The sequence below is a fragment of the Onychostoma macrolepis genome, chromosome 23 (genome assembly GCF_012432095.1).
Source record: "Onychostoma macrolepis isolate SWU-2019 chromosome 23, ASM1243209v1, whole genome shotgun sequence".
Taxonomy (NCBI): Eukaryota; Metazoa; Chordata; class Actinopteri; order Cypriniformes; family Cyprinidae; genus Onychostoma; species Onychostoma macrolepis.
The window spans coordinates 29,415,217-29,439,526 of NC_081177.1; the positions used below are offsets into that span (position 1 = coordinate 29,415,217).

Here is a 24,310-nt window from a genome sequence, read left to right on the forward strand (position 1 = left end):
CATTACTGCTATGCTCTTGGGAAATGCCAACACCTGTTGATGCTTTATTTTTCGTTACTTTAGTCACTGTATTTAATAAATACAGAGGGTTATGTTTGTTTTCTTCTAGAAGAGACGAAAAGTAATCAGATCTAGCAGTTTTTAATGCTTTTCTGTAGGATAGGGTACTTTCCCACCAAGCTAAACGAAATACCTCTAATTTAGTTTTCCTCCAGCTGCGCTCCATTTTCCGGGCTGCTCTCTTTAGGGCCCGAGTATGCTCATTATACCACGGTGTTGGACTCTTTTCCTTAATCTTCCTTAAGTGTAAAGGAGCAACTGTATCTAAAGTGCTAGAAAAGAGAGAGTCCATAGTTCCTGTTACATCATCAAGTTGTTCTGAGCTATTGGATATACTGAGGAACTGAGATAAATCAGGAAGATTATTTATAAAGCAGTCTTTTGTGGTCGAGGTAATGGTTCTACCATATTTGTAACAAGGAGTTAGCTTTACAGCTTTAGCTATATGGAATATACAGGAGACTAGATAATGATCTGAGATAATCTTCCCTTGAATGTCAATAAGAAAAAAAAAGACTCCAGGGGCGATCATCTCTCGAATATGTGTACATGTGATTCATAGAATGAACTTACAAACAGAAAACGCACGTACGCATCTCTTCCAGATGTGAAATCTATGAATCAAGGCTCTCTGCCTTGTAAATGACTCCTAATTAATGTCATTAACATATAAAAGATCACCAATCATCATAATTTATAACAGCGAGCTGCAAGAACAGCTAACATTTTCAAAAATCTGCAGTACTTGAACGAGAAAAAGTGTGTACGTCTGCTCAGACCCTGACATGACACTAAGCACTTTTCCACGTCAGTTTTTACGAATATGAGCGTTGGCGTATGCACACTCTAAGATCAAATCTGAGCGTACACATACTTTATAAATGAGGCCCCTGTAGCTCTTAATGTGACGCGTTAGCATCTTTAGTGAGGGAGAGAAACAATGCGCCAGGAGTAGAAAGGGTTTGAATGAAGCATGTTTGGATCTAGATACAACTTTTTAGAGGATATAGCATCGAACAATATTTACCATAATTACCATAATTTGCTTTGTGGATTGTACTGCGCCATTGTTTTGATGCACTGCTCACATTAAACAGTAGAAATGGTTAAATGGTGCTTGTATTTAGGTTTCACAGTCCATTTGTAACCAAGAACCAGAAGACTGTCTGCTATTTGAGGACCCTAATGTAGACTGTCATATAGGACGATACAACAAAAAATGACTGTCTTCATCTTTAATGAAGCCTGTGAGTTGCAGTTTGAGAGTTGAAATGATCTGGTCAGCTGTGATGTCTCTATACTGACAGTCATTTGACTCATAAAGCTGGAACAAATGCACAATTAGACCTTTTAATCGTTTGCTTTACACATACACCTTCTTTAACTTATACAATTTCATGACATCAATGTATAAATCTAAATAACTGAATCTGAAGTAGTTGGCATTTCTAGTTCACTTAACATGTAATTTTATACAATATCTGACACAAGATCTGAGTGACACTGTGAACAGTGAATAACACCACTCACCCCGAAATTATTGCAAATATTACAAAATTATATCCAAAGTCTGAAGGCTCTACAAATAAGGAAAATATATGAAATCATTTAGAGAACTGCTGGTGTATTTCTTGTGGTCTTGTCTAGTTGTGTTCTGGTACGGTCAGTAAAGCGTCCTCTGGATCTCTGTCCACATCCACATTCTGAAACATTACAACAAGATGATCAGTATCACACAAATCCACATCTCAATCAAAGACAGGAGGCTGCTAAGAAGTAAAGGATAAATGCATTTACAAATGTTAATTTAAGCACATTTTGTGTCATGCATTTGTAAGTTCCCTTCTCTAATAACGAAGGATGTACCAAATACTGTTGTTATATGTTCATGCAAGATTACAAATCGGATGAATATAAACTGTATTTACTCAAACACATCATGATGGTGTACTTTCAGATGACCAGAGTCCATTCAGATTGTATTATTTAGAACATGTTTTGGGAGTCACTACAGAACCATAGAATTTAATGTTGTTTGCGCTGCACAAATACAGGTCTGATGCATCAACGACTCCTAGTCTGGGCACAAATTGTTGCATCAAAGTGTGCTTCGGTGGGACAGAACAAGAAATGCAGGGTCCAGCCCATGTTAAACCATCTTCAGAATCCCAGTGCCCCGAATCTGCTTCCTTCGCTCACACAACTCCTTGGTTCTTCCAGAAGTCAGATATTGTGGAGGCTTCAAATTGGATGTTTTTGCAAAAAAAGCTGACCCAGGAGCAAAGCATCTTGATATTTATACTAGTTGTGGGCAAAGACCCAACAATTTGGTGTAGCACGGTATCATGGCATGACTCTTTTCACAAGCGCTGACAAACTGCTGATGCAAAATACAAAGGATATAACTTTGTCTTGAATGTAGACGAGAACAGGAAGCTGCGATGAAGGAAAGAAGTGAAAAACAGCTGTCAAATCAGACAACTTCTCAACTTCTAGCCATTACATACTGGTGGTTTTAGTATCATATTGAGACTATCATTTAATTATTAATTTATATATATATATATTTGTTTTTGAACAGTTTAAAAAAGTATTACCCATTTATTATCATTATTTATGTAATGCTGAATTAAAATATTTCTTTCTAAAGCTACTTTTTGTAATGTCTATTCAATGCTTTTCTCATCTAACACAATGACTTTATATAATCATTTAGCCAAAATTGATGTGTTTTTAATTTGATTAATTAATCTGCAAATCATAATGAATTATTTACATTAAAAAATGTAATCCACATATAGATGTCTTCCCAATTTTAACTGCTTTTTTTTTTCATCAAAATTCTTATTATTAAGGATAAGAAGGTACAAAAGGTACAAAAGCTGTCACTGGGGCGGTACCTTTTCAAAAGGTACACTTTTGTACCTATTAGGTTCAAATATGTACACTTTAAGCACTAATATGTACCTTTAAGGTACCAAAATGGACCCTTTAGGTACAAACATGTATTTTGAAAAGGTACCACCCCAGTGACAGCTTTTGTACCTTTATTAGAGTGTACCAGTCACCAACGGCCTGGCTGACCAGTGGACTACCTCCACAATTACAGTACACATAACACACACACATAGAGACATTTTCTTTATTTAGACTATAATTAATCAGTTACAAATGTATCTGGTATATGCATGTGTTGTTTGTATGTTTCCTTATTATATTAGCCTAGTTACCACTTGTTATTTGTATTAGTAAAGCTCTAAACGCTCATATTCAGGTGTATGAATGTATCATGGTTTAATATCTTCTAGATGTTTCTTTCTTGGAATCAAAATTATCTGTTCTCTATTCCGCAAAAAATTATGTACACTATGTGATCGTGAAATGCATCATACTATTTTTACTGTACTGTGGGCAAAACAACACCGATTCTTCAGACCAGTCATAAAACATGCAAATGAGGTGTTAAGTGGGACAAAGAAACACTTTCCATCTGAAACTATGCGCCTTGTTATTGGTCAAACTAACCAAAATGGGTGTTACAGGAAAACCAGATAAAACTTCTCCCACACCCAAATGGGTTTTCTTTTTTACTTTCGGTTCCCAGGAGACACACATATCTCGCGGCTCCCCTTCCGGGGGGAGTCCGATCTTCTGGCGGTTTTAAGTTCAGTAACTTTGTCGATTCACTTCGGACCAATCAATCCATGGCTGGAATGACAAAGCTTTCACTCCTAAAAGAATTCATCAGGAATCTACGCATTATACACGCACCAGGACACTTTACTCCACCAACAAAACCAATGCAAGAAACCGCTTGTTAACTGTTTAGATGCGCTTCTAGGCTTCGACCCTTTTTAATTAAGGTGATGTGATTCTCTGATGGTTCTTAACAGGTTGTAGTTAGCTGATGTGTAAATACTGCACACTCTCTCTCTCTCTCTCTCTCTCTCCATGCTTTCCTTGCGTTGGCATCTATGTTTAATGTGTGTAAGTTTGTGTCTAGTTAGATGTTGCATGTTCCCTTGTAGTGTAGTTTAATAAACATCCATATGTATTCACGCTTGGTTGCCTGTCTGCTGCTCACAGAACAAGGTCACTTTAATGTTTCGGTTTTGTTACATGCTCTGTGAGCAATGTAAGGAAATTATTTTTCGTGGCCAGAGAAATAATTTTCCTTAGAGTGAATAGACGATTAAAACTGTCTGTACTGCGGACGAACAAATCATTTTATTGTACTATCAATGCTACAGTTAATTCCTGAAGATGAATATAATTGATAATAACCCGTTATGATTAATTATGTTCATCTCACATTGAGCTAATTTGCTACATTGTTTATGGTAACAAGCATGAAAAACATTGTTTAAACACTTTCTAATAAAGATCTGTAAAGCTTATTTGGATTTTACAAAATTATCTGCCCAAGTAAATCGCTTGTTTGTGGTGCCCCTAAGTAAAAATGGTAAGGGCACAGTCAAAGTTCAGTTTCTGACTTCAATGCTAATTTGTCACAATTCAACTTATGCAGAAGCAGGCAGTGAAAAATTTTATGAAGAATTGGCCTGCACAAAGCCAAGACCTGAACCCCATTAAACACCTCTGGTAACACCTTCGTTTAGGGACCAATTCTCTCTATTAACTAGCTGCTTATTAGCATGCATATCACTAGCATATTGGCTGTTTATTAGTACTTATATAGTACATACTATATAGTCATAGTTAATAATAGTCAGTTTACAGTGAGAATTGGTCCCCAAACTAAAGTGTTACCCACCTCTGGGATGATTTGGAGAAAAGAGGAAGGCCCCATAATCCAACATCAGGACTGACCCTCACTAATGTGTATGTGAATGGTAGCAAATCCCACGGCCATGATCCGACATAGGGTCAAAAAAAAAAAGCTATTGACCATAAGACTAAAAACTAAAAACAAACAATTCTTCAGCTTACAGATTCCTAATCACTGAGGTGAATTTAAAAACATATAACATGAATGGGAATATACAGTAAGAGGATAAACAGAAAAGACATTAATGTTTAATTAATTTTGCCAATTAGGCAACAGGAGTACTGTATTCTGAATACTGCCCATCATAGACTGCTATGGATTAAAATGCACACTTTTTTCCAACACAAAATTTCCCAAAACTTCTTAGGTTTACAGTTTTTATTCTATTTTAGTAAATTTCCAAATTGTTTTTGAAACATCAGGAGTTGACTTTTCAAAACTTGCTGTCATGCTTGTTATGGTTGTAAATATGATTTTACATGTATATGACTGAATCTATACTGTAGTTGACCTTACCTTAACCCTATCCCTAAACCTACCCATCACTAAATAAATAAAATAAACCAACGTATTTTTAAAGCCATCTGGTTTATGACAGGAAGTGACCTTATAAACCATGTTTATGTTGTAATAATGTAATTATACACAATTGTGTTCTCATAAACCATAAACATATTCATGTACACACACACACACACACACACTGAACATTATTGTTTGCATTTAAAATAAATCATACTGTAACAAATATTCAATGTAATCTGTTGTGGAAAATTTCAAACCATTTGTATTTAATCTATATCTATATAAAGCTACACCAAATTATTCTTTGATTAACCATTAAGATAAACTGGATTAATTCAAAATCAAATGTATTAAAATCAACCATAACAGGTGCAAATTAAAAGTTTAATGTTTGTAATATCAAAGGTATCAATATCATCTATTAAAATAGATGTAAATAAAGATGAAGCACTTCTTAAATGTAGATGGAAAAGTTACTTTATGATTTTTATGATTCTTTATGATTTGTAATAAGTGAACTGAACGTGTAGAAATTTTGGAAAAACGGCATTGTTGAAGATCTGTTGTAAAATTAGTACTAAGGGATTTAAAAATACCAATTACTTGTAAAAAATAAATAAATAAAATAAAAAAATTGCAAATACCAAAGCAAAATAAATAAATAAATGACTGCTCTTTAGTTTATAAACGTTACAGTATGAACTGTGCTCACCACAGGTCTGTCTCTGTGTGTGTTTACAGCTTCAATATTCAGGAAAATGGACTCAACTTCACAGCCTGCAAATACAAAAGAAAAACAGATCTTATGATCTAACTGATCTATATGTAAAAAGTTATATTTCAGAAGAGAGTAAGAGAGACTGACCATAGGCAACAGGAGTAAGTTTCATCACCGTATGCAGAGGACACTTCAGATAAGGCAGCTCATCTGGAGAAACATCAGGACAGAGCGATCATTAAAACACTGTACATGTACATGTATACTCTATCCAAGCAATTTAAGAATCAAATGACATGCAAAATGTGTGTGAACTTCTAACCTAGATTTCTGTATTGATTAATCATACAATATGGTCTGACCACAATTATAGACAAAAACAATCTGACTAATAACAAACAAGCAGTTGCACTGTTACATTTTTTTTTTTTACTGAAGACACTAAGCATTTAAAGTACGTACTTGAAAATGTGAGTGAACCCCTGAATTTAACAACTTGTGGATCCTCTTTAGCAGAAGCACAACTTCCACCAAATTTTTCTTGTAGCTGCTTATAAAACATACACCACACAGCAAAATCTCCAGTGTTGAAATCCTAGTGTTAAGGACTTTTAGAGTAAAGTGTTAAAGTTGTGGTGTTGAACTTTAGGGGGTTAACACTAGCTAGTGTAAACATTCAATATTCAATATTCAATATTCACCATATTGAATATTCACCATATTCAATATGGTGAATATTCTGTATTAAGGATGGTGTGTGGTACATACACCATTTCATTTTGTAAACAATACATATAATTACCATGATTGTTTTAATTAAGACATTATCATTAGGTCATATTAATGAAGGCATTGAGGATACATTGGGGTAAAGGCACAGAGTGGGGTCAACGAGTGCAGGCGCATAAGAGTGTGTAAAAAGTCACCAGTGATCTGCCGATTCCATAGCTGAAGAGTTACATACTTCCACTGGCAGCTGCATGCAAACCTCATATCAGCAGAGGTGGACAAAGTACGATTCCACTATACTTGAGTGAAAGTACAGATACTGCTGGTCAAATATTACTCCATTACAAGAGAAAGTTGTAAAGACAGATTTTTACTGAAGTAAAAGCACAGAAGTACTTGCTTTTAAAAGTACTTAAGTGGCAAAAGTAAATTTACTTTTTTATGTCAATGCACTGCCTTATTACTGTTGTATGTAATACTTGCAATACCACCAATAATAATATAATAATACCTACAATTGTACAATTTTACAATACATTACACCTACTGAATGCACTGACTATAGCTCGTAGTATATATTTGGAATAAAGAGCTTTTAGAATGTTAAAAACCTATAGAAATGAAACAAGTGTGTTGACAAAAAAACAATAACATTTATTTAACACCCCTAACCACCCCCACAAAAGCAGCATGGTAGTGATCTCACACACCTCTGGCAGTGAGTGCCCACATCTACATGTAGCCATTCATCCACATTTGAACGGAGTGGACATTGAAATTACTGTAAATACAGACTGATAAGAAGAAAAAAAAAATCAAACCTGCTTTAAAACCCAGCAACACAACTGTAGCTGTATAACTTTACAACAGCAACACTGCTTTAACAAAAAAGCAAAACAGCAAGATTTATTTGATGCATATGAAAATGCTCTCTAATCTCTCTTGCGGTCTTTGATGTCATGCACAGAACGGCTTGTGCAGTGCTGCTTCAAGTAAAACACATACTGTGTTTTGTTAGGAGATGCACAACAGTTCTTCAGTGGCTTTATAGGTAATATTTTCACTTACACTTAATGAAGCCCTACAAGAGTGATTTCTGATAAACTGTCTGAAAAAAAACAAACAAATTTCACCCACTGACTTTCAAAGCTGCTACATAGTAACGACTTTCTACTTCGAGGACCTTGATAGAAATGTAGTGGAGTGAAAAGTATGATATTTGTCTTAGTCAAAGTAGTGAAGTTAAAGTCATAAGTTTTCAGAAAAAATAATAATCACAGATTCAAAATGTGTACTTAAGTACAATACTCAAGTAAAATGTACTTCGTCCACCTCCAAATGTACCGTCCACCTCTGCATATCAGCATGTATAATGCCAAGCATCAGATGGAGTGGCGTAAAGCACACCACTAGACTCATGAACGATGGAAATGTGTTCTGTGGAGTGACGAATCGTGCTTCTGTTAGTCTGGGCTTGTGCAGTTGAAGGTGCCCCATGGTGACTGAAGAGTTGTTTGACAGGAATTGGTGAATTTCCGGAAGGTCAGACATTTTTCAGTACGGAACGACCAGATGCCGAAACAGCTGATGCTGGAGCAAGGTAAGCACTGCTCTGGTGGTTAATTCACATATTAAATAGGTTCAGTCCTCCCAAAAAGAGATTTATGTGGAATAGTTCAAACTGTGTCCCAAGTCTACTTCTTTTTTAATGAGATAATTAGGCTGTGGTAATTGTCACAAATTAGGCTGTAATTGGGTTGGCTTTCTAGGCAGGGGTTAAATCCTTCTTTCAAGCCTGAATGAATGATAGGCCTAATCATCAAACCTAAGTAACAAACACCAGAGTACATGGATAGGAATAGTGGCAGTGTGGACAGCACTTTTTAATCAATACATCCAGGTCGCTCAAAAGGGTTCACAAACTTTTGATTGCAACTGTAGGGGAGAGCGTTACAAAGTAACACTTTTTGACTTTCTCAGTTTGTGTAAATCCACATGGGGTTCAGAATACAATTTTTTATCCACAGTAATTTTACACTTGTCTAGTACAAATATGTTACCTTGTTTCAGTGTATACGTTTTTCTTTATTTACCCTCAAAAAATGGAAGTGAAATGTGACAACATGCCCCATAGGCGGGGTACATTGTAACATCTGAGGGGCACGCTGTAACATGACTGTATGCTTAAAACATTATCTGATCTCATGAAAAAAATATACAAGACAAACTAAAATATTTTGTCAATAAAATAAAATAATTATTTTTTTTCAAATAAAATAATGGCGTTTTTTAAGAATTAAAAATAATCTGATTTTGGAGTTTGACAATGAACACTGCAACCAGGCTTGAGACGGCCCACAAAAATGAGCCAAAATGCTAAACATGTCTTGAAATAATTTCTGAACATTAAACATTGACTGTCAGTCTTTATTCACCTGTTTCTCATCGTTATTAAATATATAAATTAAGAATTTATTGCGGGAAAAGTCGTAGTTAATAGTTAACAAGTGTTACCTATTCTAAAGTGTTACCAAATTTTGTTATGTTTGCATGTGTGGAAATATTTAAACCACGTGTTACAACTACCCCCGTGTTACTTTGTGTCCCGCGCTCCCCTACAGCTCAAGTATTGGAGTAATGTTCCAGTAGTATGTTCTGAAAGATTTTATGTACCTGAGGTTTTGTCTAGGAAGTACGCCAGCAGACAGCGCATGACAGCCTGATGACATATGACCAGAACATTCTCCTGGCGCTCAAGCTCCATGATTACAGGTTCTAAACGCTGAACCAGATCCTCATAGGACTGAACATACACACAAATACACAAGCATTGCAATACAAATAAAACAAGGATAAAAACACCTTACTGTCATTTCAGATCAATTGTCTACCTGGCGTCAAAAAACAAAAAACGAAAACTAATTCAGAGCAAAGCTCACCCCACCCTCCCAAAAGTGAAGACAAAATATTTTGATTGCCTCCTGGTGGCTGGCTGCAGTACAAGGGCCCGTTCTTCGTACGTCGCTTATTACATCTGAGATGATTTGAAAGATTCCAGACCTTGTAATCATGATAACTGATCACTGGCTAATTTGGTTCTTCAAACGAATTAGTGGATTTGATTCAATTATTTGGATTAATTTGTCTAAGATTACTGCGCGTTCTCGTGTTCCCCGAAAAAGGCAGATGTCCTAGATCAGCAATGCAGCGATTGGCCAGCAGCAAGACAGCAACGTAATAACATCATATAATTTAAAAAGACACCAACAAAAACGTTGACAAATTTCTGGACCTTTAGAAGGAAACAGCCAAGCGAACAAAACTACATAAATGTTATAATAGATAAATGAAATGTGCACTGTTTTCAATTTATTTGCAATTTTTTTACATGATTCCAATTATTTATATTCATGATTTCTAGTGTTTGTACAGGCTTTTCATTTTTATTTCAATGTTGTATTTAGCAGTTCATTTAATTGTATCTTTGTATCACATTTGTTATGTGACAACATTTATTAAAGTTTCTTAAGCGTCAAGATCAGGTTATTTTCATCTCCTGTGCTCCATCAAGCCACTCCCATAATAGCTGCCACTCAAATTAATACACGGCTCAGATTAACTGTATAGCATGTGTGTAAGACTCCAATATAATTATAAAGTAATTATTTTATCACAAATAAATCTTTCAGTGAGTAAAACTGTTGTGTCTATAGTATTATACACTACACAACATTATTATATTATTTTCAAATTAAATTTTAAATTATTATTATTCTAAATCAGGGGTAGGCAACGTCAGTCCTGGAGTGATGCTGTCCTGTAGAGTTTAGCTCCAACCCTGATCTAACACACCTGAAGAAGCTACTCAAGGTCTTCAGAATTACTAGGGCTACAGGCAGGTGAGGTGTTTTTCAGGGCTGGAGCTAAACTCTGCAGGACATCAGCACTCCAGGACCGACATTGCCTACCCCTGTTCTAAATTATTGTCCCTGGATCAGTAGGGTACTCTTGTAATAAAGTAGCTGTAGCTGGGACAGATTTTAAGTATCAATTCCGCTTAAAAAGATGCAATCTAATCCTGTTTACATGAATTAAGCCTGCTCCTGAGCAGGTTTAAGCTTACGGACCTGTTGCCGTGACAGCAACTCCACAACTCCGGGATCAGCTTCGAAGAACCAAATGATCCAAGATCATGCCAAATCATCAACAATCAAATCCAGCAAACTGAGTTAGCGACGTACGAAGAACGGGCCCCAGGTCTTAAACCCCACCCTCACCATGTAAACAAATGGGACGTGAGCCAAACTAAAAAATCTAATTACTTCAGACTACTTTTTCCCAAAAATGATTTCTGTCATTTTATGTATTTTTAATCATGCTGAGGTATGTTCAAGTGTTAATTTTTCTATTACGTTACATTCATGCTCCATGTTTTGTCTTTTGTTGTCAGCGCATGGGTTGAGTGTTCATTCCCTCACTGTGTGCTCGTCTTGTTTTTTCAAGCACCAGGTATTCTTGTGTGTAGCACTTGGCTAGTGTGGCTTTTCATTAATCATGTGCTTTTGTGTTGTCTTGTTCTGGGACATCATGTTTTATTTGAATACACGGTTCTCAAAACTTTCAAATTTAGCAAAAATATACATAAAATCTACATTACTCAAAACAAGTGAGACTGAACGACAAGGCCATACATAAATTTGAAGTTCCTCTACCCATGGGTGAGAAGATGGAAGCTCTTCATTCATGTATAAATGTAATAGCCTAATGATCATATTCTGTGTTTGGATTTGAATGACTTACTCTGTTGATTTACATTATCTCTCTGATCATCAACAATAACTTGTTAATAATAATATGTCACTAATTAAAGACTATTTTAAGATAATAGGGAGGTATAAATTGTATACTGGAGCATAATTATCATAATTAATAAAAACTAGACACATCAGTCAATCGCATTATTTGCTGTTGAAATTTATGCATCATCAAAGTTCAACAAATTACCCACAAGAGATAACAAAAAGGCAAACTCCAGCAGTGAACTTAGTGAATTTACTACTGGCGAGTACCCTATAAATTCATAATTTTTCTTGCCACAACATATACTCACTTCACCCTTTGGATAGCGGTACCGGTATTTGTCTTGGTCTCTGAGAGCAAACTCTTCAGTAAAGTGATTTTGAATCTCTTCATAAGTCATCTCCTCACACACACCCTGCACATGAACATATGACAAATATTTATCATGCAAGAAGACACAAACACTCTCTGCAAAAGAACCAAAACAAAGGGCTACTGCCTGGGGTTGCAGATCAGCAACTGCTGACAATGTCATATGTGTGACTAGAAACAGGACTAGACTCACAGCATCAATCTCGTTCAGTGCTTTCCACTGTTCATAAGGCACTCCGATTGCCTCTGCAGTCTGGATCGTTCTCCTCATGTGACTGGTCCAGATCTTCAGATCCGGGATGCACTGACCCCTGATGTATGTGCCTAGAGCTGCAGCAAACTGACACAAATAGGTCTTCTGGTTTTCAGCTTGTTGCTGCGCAGAGGTTATGGGAGGTTTCTAGGGCATTGCCATGTCATTTTTTATGAGTGACATGGGAGGGGACCAGCAAGGTGGTTGACTGCTCCAGTCAAATGAGTTCACCGCAAATCTCTATATTATTATGGGTAGGGTTTAGGGCAGTCAAATTAAAATTTAAACATTCATCAAATTTAAGATAAATATGCACAAACGAATGCAAAAACTTGCATTCAATGTTATGATGTGATGCTCCGAAACTATGTGAATTGAGACTTTTCTTACAGCTCTCAATTCAAACGTGCCTTCAACATACTCCTTAGCTTCAACCCTAATTAAACACACCTGATCCAGCTAATCAAGTCCTTCAGGCTTTTTTGAAAACTACATGGTATATGTGTTGGAGCAGGGCTGTGACCCTCCAGGAACTGCATTCTGTACCCCTGCTTTATGCAGATTTGAGGTTATCAATTACATAGCCATAACCCACTGACAGTGTACAACTCAAGGATCCCAACTTTGCACATCTTTTGTGCAATCTGACTTAAACAGAAGTAAAGTTCCCTTTCGAGGGAACTCGCACTGCGTGAGAAAATAGCGAAGTTATGGGAACGCCTCTGCATGATTGTGTTTGTAAAATCACGGCGATGTGTAAAATCAGGCCAATGGCATGGCGCAACATCACGGTGACATCAGGACCAGGAAATTTAAAAGTGCATCCAGAACAAACAGTGTCGGGCCAAAAGCGGGCATGCTAGTGCGTGCCAGGGCCAGTCACGTTTCCACTGTCACTTCCGTGTCTTGATCGTGCCTCGTTGAGGCTTCCTCAGGGCCAAAGGCCACGGATTTTCGGCCCGCCAAATACCTTGGGCCAACTGGAGCTAGAGGAGTGGTCATGTTCAAAGGCAGTTTATCCGAGTTGGAAGACAGTCAGCACTGGTTCTCATTTCCCATGTTTTCATATCAAGCTACCAGCTAAAATCAGCATTTAAAACATTTAAAACAATATTAAACTACTTTAAAACTCACCTTCAGACATCAGCGAGTGTCTGAAATAACTTACAATTGCGATCCGATGGGAATTTTGTTCACTGTGTGAGGCAGAAATGAATTATATGTGATTCTACGTACGCTAACCATCGGCATAATAATAAATACACGTTATGCTTATGAAAATATCAGAGACCAATGGAAGAACTTAGACAAATCATATATGATTATAATCGTGTATTTATTTGGATTCTTTTTTCCTGTGTCTTTGTTGATATTGGACTTCTGCATCCATATGTCATAAATTTCATATCTGTTTAATAATAACTCTGGTTTTCTGTCTGTCAGTTTCCTCTGTTGCTTTGGCTGAAAGGATAACAGTAGCCTATAGTGAGACAGAATAGCGCCCAAACATCCTCATATCATATAATTTTGTCGATAATTAATATAAATTCTCCCTCTTTCTAAAGAAGACTGACACAAACATATGAGGGTTTATCAATGTTGTTGTTTTTCTATTGTTATGTGTGTACGCATTTGGACTTAAATGGACTGAATTGTTATGTGCATTTCTGTGATTACAAATAAATGGAGCAGCCATACTGAACAAGTATGTGTTTTATTTTATGTAAAATTATTATACATATTAGTTGGATTTAGCATTACTGATGTGCACTTCTGACACAAATTAATAAATTACTGTAACATTTTTTATCGTAAATCATTGGTACATAAAATATTGATGCTGGAGTCTTTTTACGTCTTTATGTAAGGACGAAGCGTCCGCTTCTGTCAAATGCGTTTTGCGATAGTTTTCATTCATTTTTCCTCTCGCTGGTGAAATGGTGATGTTGTGTGATGTTTGCTTCAGAGAGGCGTGTTAAGGGCTGGATTTTAGAGTAGCTCTGGTCCAACAGTGGAAACACAGCATGATTTTGGCCTCATGGCTTGAGATGCGAGGCTATTGGCCCCACCTGGCTTGTTGTTAGCACTGGCTTGCTCTGGCCCGATAGTGGAAATGTGGCTATTGTGTGTCAAGTTTATGTTGTTTGTCCTGTGCCAGTGCACAATTCAGTTACAAACAAGTTATGGTGTGAAAACAGTAATTTAGGTCATGTGTTATTCACTGCCTGCACTACATTATGAGTGGGGACACACATGATTTATGAGTTGTTTGGTTCTGCTGTGACCAAGCAAACTTTAAGCAAGTGGATATTTGAGGCTATATCTCTTGCTGTCCCTCCAACCAACCAATGGTTGTCAGAGCTTACTCAGCTAGGAGTATGGTGGCTTCTAAAGCTTTGTTGTCAAGCGTATCCCTTCAAGATGTTTGTGATGTGGCAGGCTAGTCCTTTCCGCTGACATTTGTAAGATTTTATAACTTAGACCTGGGCTCTGCTCAGGGTTCTCAGGTGCTACTGTCTTAGTTGTGCATGCGTGATTTCACATTAGACAGTTGTGAGTATGACGAAGCAGGTATTATCATTCCCATAGCATCGTTATTTTCAGATGCAACACAAGTTCCCCCGAAAGGGAACGTCTCGGGTTACAACTGTAACCATGGTTCCCTGAGAAGGGAACGAGACTCTGTGTTGTTCTGCCATATTTCCAGTGATCTACTTGCTTCAACCTATCAGAAGCTAACACTTTTTGTTCCGGATGTGCTTTTAAGCTTCCTGGTCCTGCTTTTTTTTTTTTCCTTTTTTTTTGGAAAGAAAGAAAGGCTTTGTTTTGGTTATCCCCAAAACTGTTTTGTTTCACATCATTTGACCATTATGCCTTCTCAGAAGGCTGTCTGAAATTAGCTTCTGGAGGTAACATTGTATACAAACTCTGTTTATGAAGTCACTGGCTGATAGAGTAACAAGTATACTATCTGTACTAAATAGTATTTTGAAATTAGAATTAGTGTGCTCTGGGTAATTTAGCCAATTTGAATCAAAGTAAAAAAAAAAAAGTATAGCATACAATATCCTTCAAGAATATCTTTAAAAATATTTATATCATGACAAATCTCGCAAGATTTTAGCATGCTAATGGATATGACAATGTTAATGTATTTGGTCTTTGCTGTTGTTGTAGATTATTTCTGCTGCTAGTGCTGCTACACAGCAAGTACAGGACCTTGCTACTGCCAATACATACGCCTATATGGTTCTGTGAGTATTTAAAACATACTGCTGCTGCACAAATAGCATATATAATAAGCCGTAGCAGACCTATACAGGTGGAGCTGGGGAAGGTGGAGAGCTTCAGAGGAACTCTGAAAGCACGCTGTGAAATGCTCTAGTGAATGCTAACCAGTAATTAAAATGTAAAGCAGCAAGCTCTTTGGCTGTGTATGCAACTTGAATCAATCAACTTGTGCCAAGTAGTTTAACAATTAGTAGTAACAATAAACATAATAATTCATTAAAACGTTATAGCCAGCAATTCAACCTGAAAGCCCTGCTCAACACTATTTGCATTATTTTAATCAGATTTACGCTAACCTTCGTTCCTCGTGGCGAGAGGCCGGAATCACCTCCGATACGCCCCAAAAGGTTGAGTTCACTCTCTCCATGACGACAGAGGTAAATAGTGCGAGGTGTGACATGGATGTTCATCAGATAGTAGACGATCCTGCTCTGAATATGATCCTGAACCTGATTAACCAGGTACCTGCTGCCCACGTTAAATATCTTAATGTATGACAGGCTCCTGTGGACACAAAGAGAGAGGACAGTAATAGTGGAGACTTCCGCTGTCAAACAACAGATGTTTGTCAAATTCACTCAGGGTGACAATGTTTCACCTGTCTTTGTCATCATCTAAAGGAACGTATGTGAGTTTGTAGCAGTCTATTCTCTTAAGGAAGTCAGTCACAGCCTCCTCTTTATCACAGTTAACATAATCAGGACTGCTCAGCTTCACTTGCTGCAGATAAACAAAGGTATTTTACAGGAAGCAGAGCGTGTATGTTTTGCTTACAAAACCAATATATACTCCAATACAGATAATTGACCAGGTAATATTTTTAAATGATGCACCTCATTACAAAGCAACTCACACATACAGCTACAGTAATACACACAGATCAATAATTAAAAGGAGAAACAAATATAATTTTTAACATGTTATCACCTTGATGTTTTCTGCAATGATTTCTGGGTCATCACAAAGTGACTCAACAAAAAACACCTACAAGAAAGACAACCCTACTTTAAAAGTTATACACTGCTAGAAATATTTTCTAAATATATTCTAGAAATGAGGTCTTAATTTGGTAACACTTTAGATTAGTAAACACTATTGTTCTCTACTAGTTAGTTGCTTAGTTGCATGCGTATTACTAGCATACTGGCTGTCTATTAGTACTTATAAAGAACATCTTAATGCATGACCATATTCTAGATTCCTTAATCCTACCCAATACCTTAACATAACTACTACAACTACCTTACTACCAACAAGAAGCAAATTATACGTTTATTTAGGGGAAACTCTTAGCTAACAAGTGAACACGTGTTCCCTAATCTAAAGCATTACCATTAATTTTGATGAATATTAATTCATCAGTTCACCTTTTTCACTCACTTTATAGCCGTTCTCTTTAGCAAAGGTGAGAATCACCTCTCTGCGTTCTCGTGTTGTGTTGGTCGCATCGAACACCTGAACATAAATGTGCTGAATTAGTCATACCATCATTAAAAATCTTTCACATACACTACCTTTCAAAAGTTTGGAATAATTGTACAATTTCTGCTGCGTAAAAAAAATATAATAAGAAACAAAAATAGCTTTAAGCAGCAATTAGGGACCAAGCACAACAGAGGCTAAATTAAGAGCTGGGCAATTGCAGGGAGCATCAGTCCAACTGAAAATTAGCAAAAAAAAAAAAAAAAGACACTGGTTGATGAAATTAAACAAAATGGTTGGAAACCCATCAATACAATAACTTGTAAAATGACATCATTGCTTATGACTACTAGTGGCCAACAGACAAAATGACTGACAGAAACAATGGAAAAACGAGAATGAGAGAATAAGAGAATGGTTTTGTCTATTGAAGATCTTTTAATAACTTTTTTCCAGCATGGTCTAAAGATGATCTGAGCAACTTTTGGTGAAAACCGAACAAGCCGGAAAGTTTTCAGAAAATACAATTCATTGCAATGGTTCAAAAAGTTAAACATGACTGCAACTTTGGACAGTTGGTGACGTTAAAGGGTTTGAGTGAGAAACTCTGTGGTAAACTGTGGTAAATCTGTCCTCTTTCTGTTTACATTCTATGGACGGTCAGACTTAAGAGCGGAAGAAGGAGAAGAAGAAGAAGGAAAAAGAAGAAGAAAACTAGTAAATACAATAGATGCCTATACGCACCTTTGGTACTTGGCCCCTAATTATCAATAATTAAGCATCAATAATAAATTATATTGAGCAATAAATCAGCATATTAGAATGATTTCTAAATTATCATGTGACACTGAAGACTGGAGTAATGGCTGTTGAAAATTCAGCTTTGCCATCTGAATGTTACATGTTAAAGTATAATAATAATAATAATAAAAGAAAACTTTTTTAAATCATAATAATATTTCAAAATGTTACTGTTTTTGCTGTTTTTGATTAAATATATCAAATTTAATGCTCATACATACTGAGCATTAAACTACTATGATAACACTTATTGCCTTACTTTAGTGTAAATTGTTCAGAGAAAGATAACATTTCTATACATCCCTTTTCAATTCATCAATTTCTGTAGTAACATCAGTAAATTGTCCATGTTGAGGTGAACTTGTGTGTGTGTGCTATCACTTACTGCCACTTGTCCATGATCCTGAGTGAAGTAACAAAAGACGTCCTTCAATGCCGCCAGAGCACAAGCTCTGAAGCACACAGTTTACAACAACAACAAAATAAAAATGCGTATCATACAATACAGTTGATACAACAGTTAATTCTGCTGCTCATATCTGATTGTGTGAATGGTATACTGATATAGGGTGAATTCCAGTTGCAAGTGAGCATCCCTATGACCTACTCACTACAAAAGACAGAGCAGGAAGTCAAAAGGAAGTCAAAGGAAGTCTAGTGCAACCGGCTCTCAGTGGTGGAGACTGTTCAGAGACCCTTTCGGCAGGTTACATTACATCATTACAGTAGAAAGTGACTTTCTTTATTAGAGAGTCACAGTATAATTCACTCAACTTATGGATTCAGGAACAAATACTGCCACAGTGTATTGACTCAGAGGCGACCTTTGGCCGAATCATAGCCTTAATAGAATGATTCTATTAAGCTACTTATACAAGTAGCTTAATAGAACTCTTGTTTAGGTGATACTGCTTGGATGAAACACTGATGTATAAAGTGTGAGTTTCTTACTTGCGAATTTTCATGGCCTCTTCGTTGTCTGGGCGGAAGAATTCAAAACTCTTATAGGTGCGTACAGCATCCCTGCGGTACTGTCCAACGTTAAATACTGTTAAAATAGTTTCACATCAGTGATAATGTATAGTGCAATAAATAATGCTCTATGACTTGATTTCAACAACCGAGGCACAGAGGAGATACATGTTTTAAGACTTCTTGAAAAACAACCAAACATGTTGCCAAATTTGCCCAATTAACCGTGAAAATGCCAGAAATAACCATATTGGTGCCAACAAAAACATATATATTTCTAATATATTAGCCAGAAATTACATGTATTGACCACTAACTGTGCTATTTGGTCAGTTAACAGAACAGATTTCCAAAGTTTTGCAGCTTGATTAGTCACAAAAATGCAAAAAAAAAAGAGGGCTACTGGGATGCAAAACTCTCTAATATCTCGGTGCTCTTTGGACAAGGGAAAACTTGTCTATAAATCTGTGTTGCAAAGCCAAGGCACTCGAGAATTGGCTTAAACATTAAAAATAAGTCACAGATGACCGCACACCTACACGTTGCAGCTAATATGCCTTCATCAGGGTGTGGAAAACAAACACACTCAGAGTCTCTTATACAACAATCACCTGATCACATGACAGTCACATGACTTCACAATCACCACATGGAGAAAGAAGAATGGAAAAAAATACTTTCACAACATATTACAAAATACATCATAAATCATAAATTAAAATCATCCAATTCAATTAAAAAAAAATAATAATTTTTTTAATTCCATATATATAAATAACAATGTCAGAATATCAATAACAAATCACAAAAAAGGTGAAAAATCTAATTCCCCATTCAAACCTGGAAACTGATTTGCTCTCAATGCAAAAAGACTCTCTCTGTTGTAACTTTTTTACTCTATCACCTCCTCTTATTCACTTAGGAATGTGTTCTATACCAACTATTTTCAGTGTACTAGGACTGCCATGATTTTTATCTCTATAGTGTACAGCCATAGGGTACAGAGGATTACAAATACGAATGGCATTCTTATGTTCTGCTAATCTGGTCTTTAATTTCCTTTTAGTCGTCCCTATGTAAAAACAACCACAAGGACACTCCAATCGATACACAACAAATGAGGTATTGCAATTAATAAATGATCTAATCTTAAACTCACTACCTGATGTTATATTCATGAACATACTTGTCTTAACCATATTATCACAACTATTGCAATTACCACATTTGTAATTTCCAACCTTTGGACCTAACCAAGTTTTTGATCTTCTAGAGGAAAGGTGATTTTTAACCAATCGGTCCTTAATTGTAGGTGCTCTTTTAAACACAATGGAAGGAGTTTTTGGTAAAACATCTCTAAGATGTGAGTCACTCATCAAAATTTCCCAGTTACTTTTTAAAATTCTCTTTATTTTATTTGCTTCTGTACTATATTCTGTCACAAAATAAACCGACTTTGCAGACTGTTGTGATTTTCCTTTTTTCACCAGCAACTCTTCCCTATTAATACCTTTGGCCTTATTATATGCTTTATTGATCACACTATTCTTATAACCTGAGCCTGAATCAATTTCAATTTTGCAGCTAGATATTTCAAACTGGTGTCTTACCATATTATTTTAATATATTATCCTAATTATGAACACACTGGTTTGTAGTGCAAACCGTTTTACCCTTTACTGCACTTTGTTATTCTTCACGTTATTTCCCTACAGTGGTTAATGAACCGGAAGTCTCACACACTGACAGAAAACTGCTTACTTCCACACACTAAAATAAGGTGGATAGAATACCCAAGTAAATCTGTTCAAACAGTCCATGAGAAGGTGAAATGGTAATAGGTAAGGGGAACATATTTGGGTGTAAAAGGCGCATCTCAGTCTTTGCCAGCAAAGCCACTTTGTGCCAGATTTCATGGGATGTGTCAAACAAATAAAAAAAAATCACATTTCTCAATGCAAAATCGCAAAGAATTTAGGTCTTTCACCAAGTACCATACATGATATTGTGAAAATATTCAAGGAATAACAGTACATGCAGGGCAAGGCAGGAAAGCTCAGTTGAATGTGCTTGACCTTTGAGCCATCAGATGGCATTGCATAAGAAGCCATCATGTTAAATATAGTTAGATATAGCGTTAAATATAGCCACATGGGCTCAGGAGTACTTCAGAAAACAACTGTTATTTACCACAGTCTGCTGCTGCTTCAAGAAATGCAACCTGAACCTCTGTTACTATACATCAATTCGATGCAGTGATGCCGCCGAGATCTCTGGACCAGAGCACATCTCAGATAGTCAAACACACAGTTGAAATGTGTGCTGTACTCAAATGAGTCCACATTTCAACTTGTTTCCGGGAAAAATGGATTTCGAGTTCTCAGTCCTAAGTCCATCCAGACTTTCATTAGCAACAGAAGCAAAAGCAATTGTCTGTCGTGGTATGGGGGTCTTTCATGGGAAGTCCATGGTTATTAGATCAAGACAATGCCAGTTCTCAGTCTGCATGTGCTACAACAGTGTGGTTTTCTAGACCTGTGGATGTGACTGACTGGCCAGCAGATCTGTCTCCTATTGAAAATGTATGGCCCATCATGAAAAGGAGAATCAGGCAATAACAACTACGGACTGATGAGCAACTGAAGTCTTGTATCAAGCAAGATTGGACAACAATTTTGCATGCAAAACTTTAACAATTAGTATCCTCAATTCTCAAACGATTAATCATTGTAATTAAATGGACAGTTGATGTGACAGTGTTAATCATGCCCCAACTTCTTAAGAGTATGTTGCAGCTATCAACATCAAAATTAGTTTATATTTACAAAATACAATTAAGATGGTCAGTGAAAACATTGGAAATCTTTTCTTTGTATGTTTGTCAGTTTAATAAAGGTTAAAGAGAATGAACAAATCAAAGATTCTTTTTCTGAATTGAAGTTGTTTTGTGCAAGAATATTTTGTGCTTTACCTGCTAATCTGATTAATTGATTCGTTCATATAATGTTTCTACATGTATAATAATTCTCACCCCTGGTGGGAACTCCAATCCAGTTGAGGTAGCGTGTGAGTTTCTTTGAGATGTAGGTCTTTCCACGGGCAGGCAGACCAATCATCACAATCATGGTGGGAGAGTTGGTGAACTGTGGTACTGATGCTGAAATAAACAAACACAACATGTCTAAACAAAAAAACTCATCAGTTTTATACACACTACATGTTAGTCTAACATTTCATACATTCATACAGAAACAGATTCATCATTTGATATGGTTTTATAATGGATTTCTTAAACTGATCTCAATGGAGACAAAAGCCATGTTTACACCCACTCATTTCATTGTAATTTACATCAGTGAAAATATTGTACTAGAGCCTCTTGTATCAGTGGTCTCTGTCTGTGTGTGTGTGTGTGTGTGTGTGTGTGTGTGTGTGTTTGTTTGCGTGCAAAGGGCAGTGAACTGGACTTCAGTGAGGTGAACAGCCCTGAGGACACAAACGGTCACACACTGCATCAAACACCATTAAAAAACACACAAAACAAACAACACAAAACTGACATTTTATTACAAATAATTGCAAACGAATTCTATTAGGTAATATCCTCTGTATATATGATTTTTTTTAAAGCAGTTTCACTATGCAATATACTTTCTTTGTGATCAACTTTTTATCGTCTTTTACTTATAACATCATCCCTTTATACAGTATAATCAAATATGTTAGAGGAAAAACATTGCCAAGCATCAATTTTACTTCGGCCTTATTAATTCGTGCTGTTGTACATTCATAAGTCACTATTTTAAGGAGGATATGGATCCAATATGTTTTTCCACACGTGCGGTGTAAACCAGTTCTGAAACTATGCAATATATTACTTTCTTATCTCTCTATTTATATATGACTCTCACTTAGGGAGTCCCTTAAATATAAAGGTTTTATGAAAAAAATTGTTTACAAAGGTCTAAAAGAAAAGTTGTTACAAATGTTTGACAAAGAAGCGTTTAAAAAGTTCACTTGGCAAGATATATTTCTAACAGTGTAATTAACTGATAGCCTACTTTTAAAACTTGATAAGACCACAGAAATAGATTGAGGGATGAGACAGATGTTTCTTTAGACGTATGACTTACAGCCTCTTCTCTGTCTCAACCTGCTGCTCATCCATGGCACCCAGATCTTCTCCAGAGGATTTTGTGTCAGTTCAATTTGTGAGTGATACATATTCACCAATGTGTGTGAGACAGCTGTGTCTGAGTATGGTGAGTGCACAAAGTGACCAGTAGCGCTGAAGTCTTCTGTAAAGAATGTATGTGTAGCCTTGTCCACTTTGAAGCAGATGTGTATTTAAACCGGTGAACCCTGATGGAGGAGGTGCATCAAGCACCTGACACAATGTTACACAAAAACAGCCTATCAATATTCACCACAAAACAGGCGAGATCTGAATACGGGGTATGCCACTGATAATAATCATTAAAAACAAGGCACTCTTTCCATCCCCATGAGGGAGAAGTCAATTCATCTAGAATTCCCAGAAATATGAATGAAGTCTAATTTTAAACACAATAATAATAAAACAAAGTATCTAATAAAAAAAATACTAGTGTACGTGAAAGTTTTTAATGCATGACTTTTTTCTGTATAGTTGTAACTCAAACAGCAGACAGATGCTCTCTGTCCAGAAGTCTGTGCTTATCCAGAACACATTTGACACATCGGTAAGAAGACACCACAGCCCTGCCAGCACAGATACCTATTTATGTGTGTACAGGTTTGACTATGCTTGTGAAGTTCAAAATGTCCTCACTAATATAGTGAAATCTGTTAAACACCAACTAGAAAGCAGAACCTCACTAGTTAAAAAGTTTTATAGATAGGCCAGATATGTTTTATTTAAATATGGTGTTATGCAAAGGTTCCAGTGAGGGTTATTTTAAAGGGCAGGGGCTGGGTCAGGCAATAGAAAATATCACTAACTTGATATAAAAACGATGAAAGTCCTCATAGTGAGACCAATGTATGTGTGTATGTGTGTGTGTGTGAGTGTGTGTATTGTAAACGCAGTTTGCATGCAGTATCTCATGCTCATAGATATTTATTTCAGTCTAACCTGTGCTCTCGTAGCGCGTTCTCTTTCTCATGACGGCTTTCTCACGACGCTCCATTAATAATACACATTAACACGAACACCGCACAAACAGCCAAAATACCAACCATACTGCGCGAAGACTGCTGACTTGAATATTCACCAGTCATGATTACGTCGTCAGGCTCCTTCCAATAGCGAAGGGTTGACTCGCCATAGTAGCACTTGTAGTCCGCGGTCATGGTCTCATGAAAATGCGTATAAATAGTACGCCAAATAAAAACGAAAACTCGTGGTATTGATACGCAAAAATGGACTTTGGCGTATATGATACGAGCGTGTTTGGCGTGCATATGATACCATTTTTTTTGGCGTACAAATGAAACGCAGTTTTCGCGTAGATCTACGTACGCATACGCATCTAGCGTACGCATCTACCCCACAACCATAACAGTTTTCATTTTTATTTGGCGTACTATTTATATGCAC

The 24,310-nt window shown here is 36.5% G+C and overlaps 1 protein-coding gene across 4 annotated transcripts; it reads right to left on the bottom strand.

Moving 5' to 3' along the window:
- Nucleotides 1-1,390: 1,390 nt before the first annotated feature.
- On the bottom strand, nucleotides 1,391-24,225 carry si:dkey-96f10.1 (6-phosphofructo-2-kinase/fructose-2,6-bisphosphatase). Of its 4 annotated transcripts, none has more exons than XM_058763335.1 (14): nucleotides 23,985-24,225; nucleotides 21,764-21,889; nucleotides 18,712-18,808; nucleotides 18,146-18,212; nucleotides 16,918-16,992; nucleotides 16,465-16,521; nucleotides 16,136-16,257; nucleotides 15,834-16,041; nucleotides 12,187-12,333; nucleotides 11,932-12,036; nucleotides 9,495-9,624; nucleotides 6,240-6,302; nucleotides 6,087-6,151; nucleotides 1,391-1,763 (listed from the first exon to the last, which is right to left on the bottom strand). In XM_058763335.1, exons 1-14 carry the CDS (start codon nucleotides 24,172-24,174, stop codon nucleotides 1,704-1,706), a joined length of 1,512 nt encoding a protein of 503 aa, XP_058619318.1. In that variant the 5' UTR covers nucleotides 24,175-24,225; the 3' UTR covers nucleotides 1,391-1,703. The 4 variants fall into 4 exon arrangements, with proteins under 4 accessions (XP_058619318.1, XP_058619321.1, XP_058619320.1 ...); XM_058763338.1 differs by having other exon boundaries at nucleotides 23,950-24,223; XM_058763337.1 differs by lacking the exon at nucleotides 23,985-24,225 and adding an exon at nucleotides 23,846-23,982.
- Between the last annotated feature and the right edge of the window lie 85 nt (nucleotides 24,226-24,310).

What these genes read in the sequence shown, in the direction of transcription:
- si:dkey-96f10.1 (XM_058763335.1), bottom strand. Translation starts at nt 24,174, where the DNA reads ATGCACGCCAAACACGCTCGTATCATATACGCCAAAGTCCATTTTTGC. An exon ending in TTAGATGATGACAAAGACAG is followed by an intron (nt 16,042 to 16,135) that starts GTGAAACATTGT and finishes TTGTGTCCACAG; the next exon opens with GAGCCTGTCATACATTAAGA. An exon ending in CTTCCTAGACAAAACCTCAG is followed by an intron (nt 6,303 to 9,494) that starts GTACATAAAATC and finishes ATGTTTCTCCAG; the next exon opens with ATGAGCTGCCTTATCTGAAG.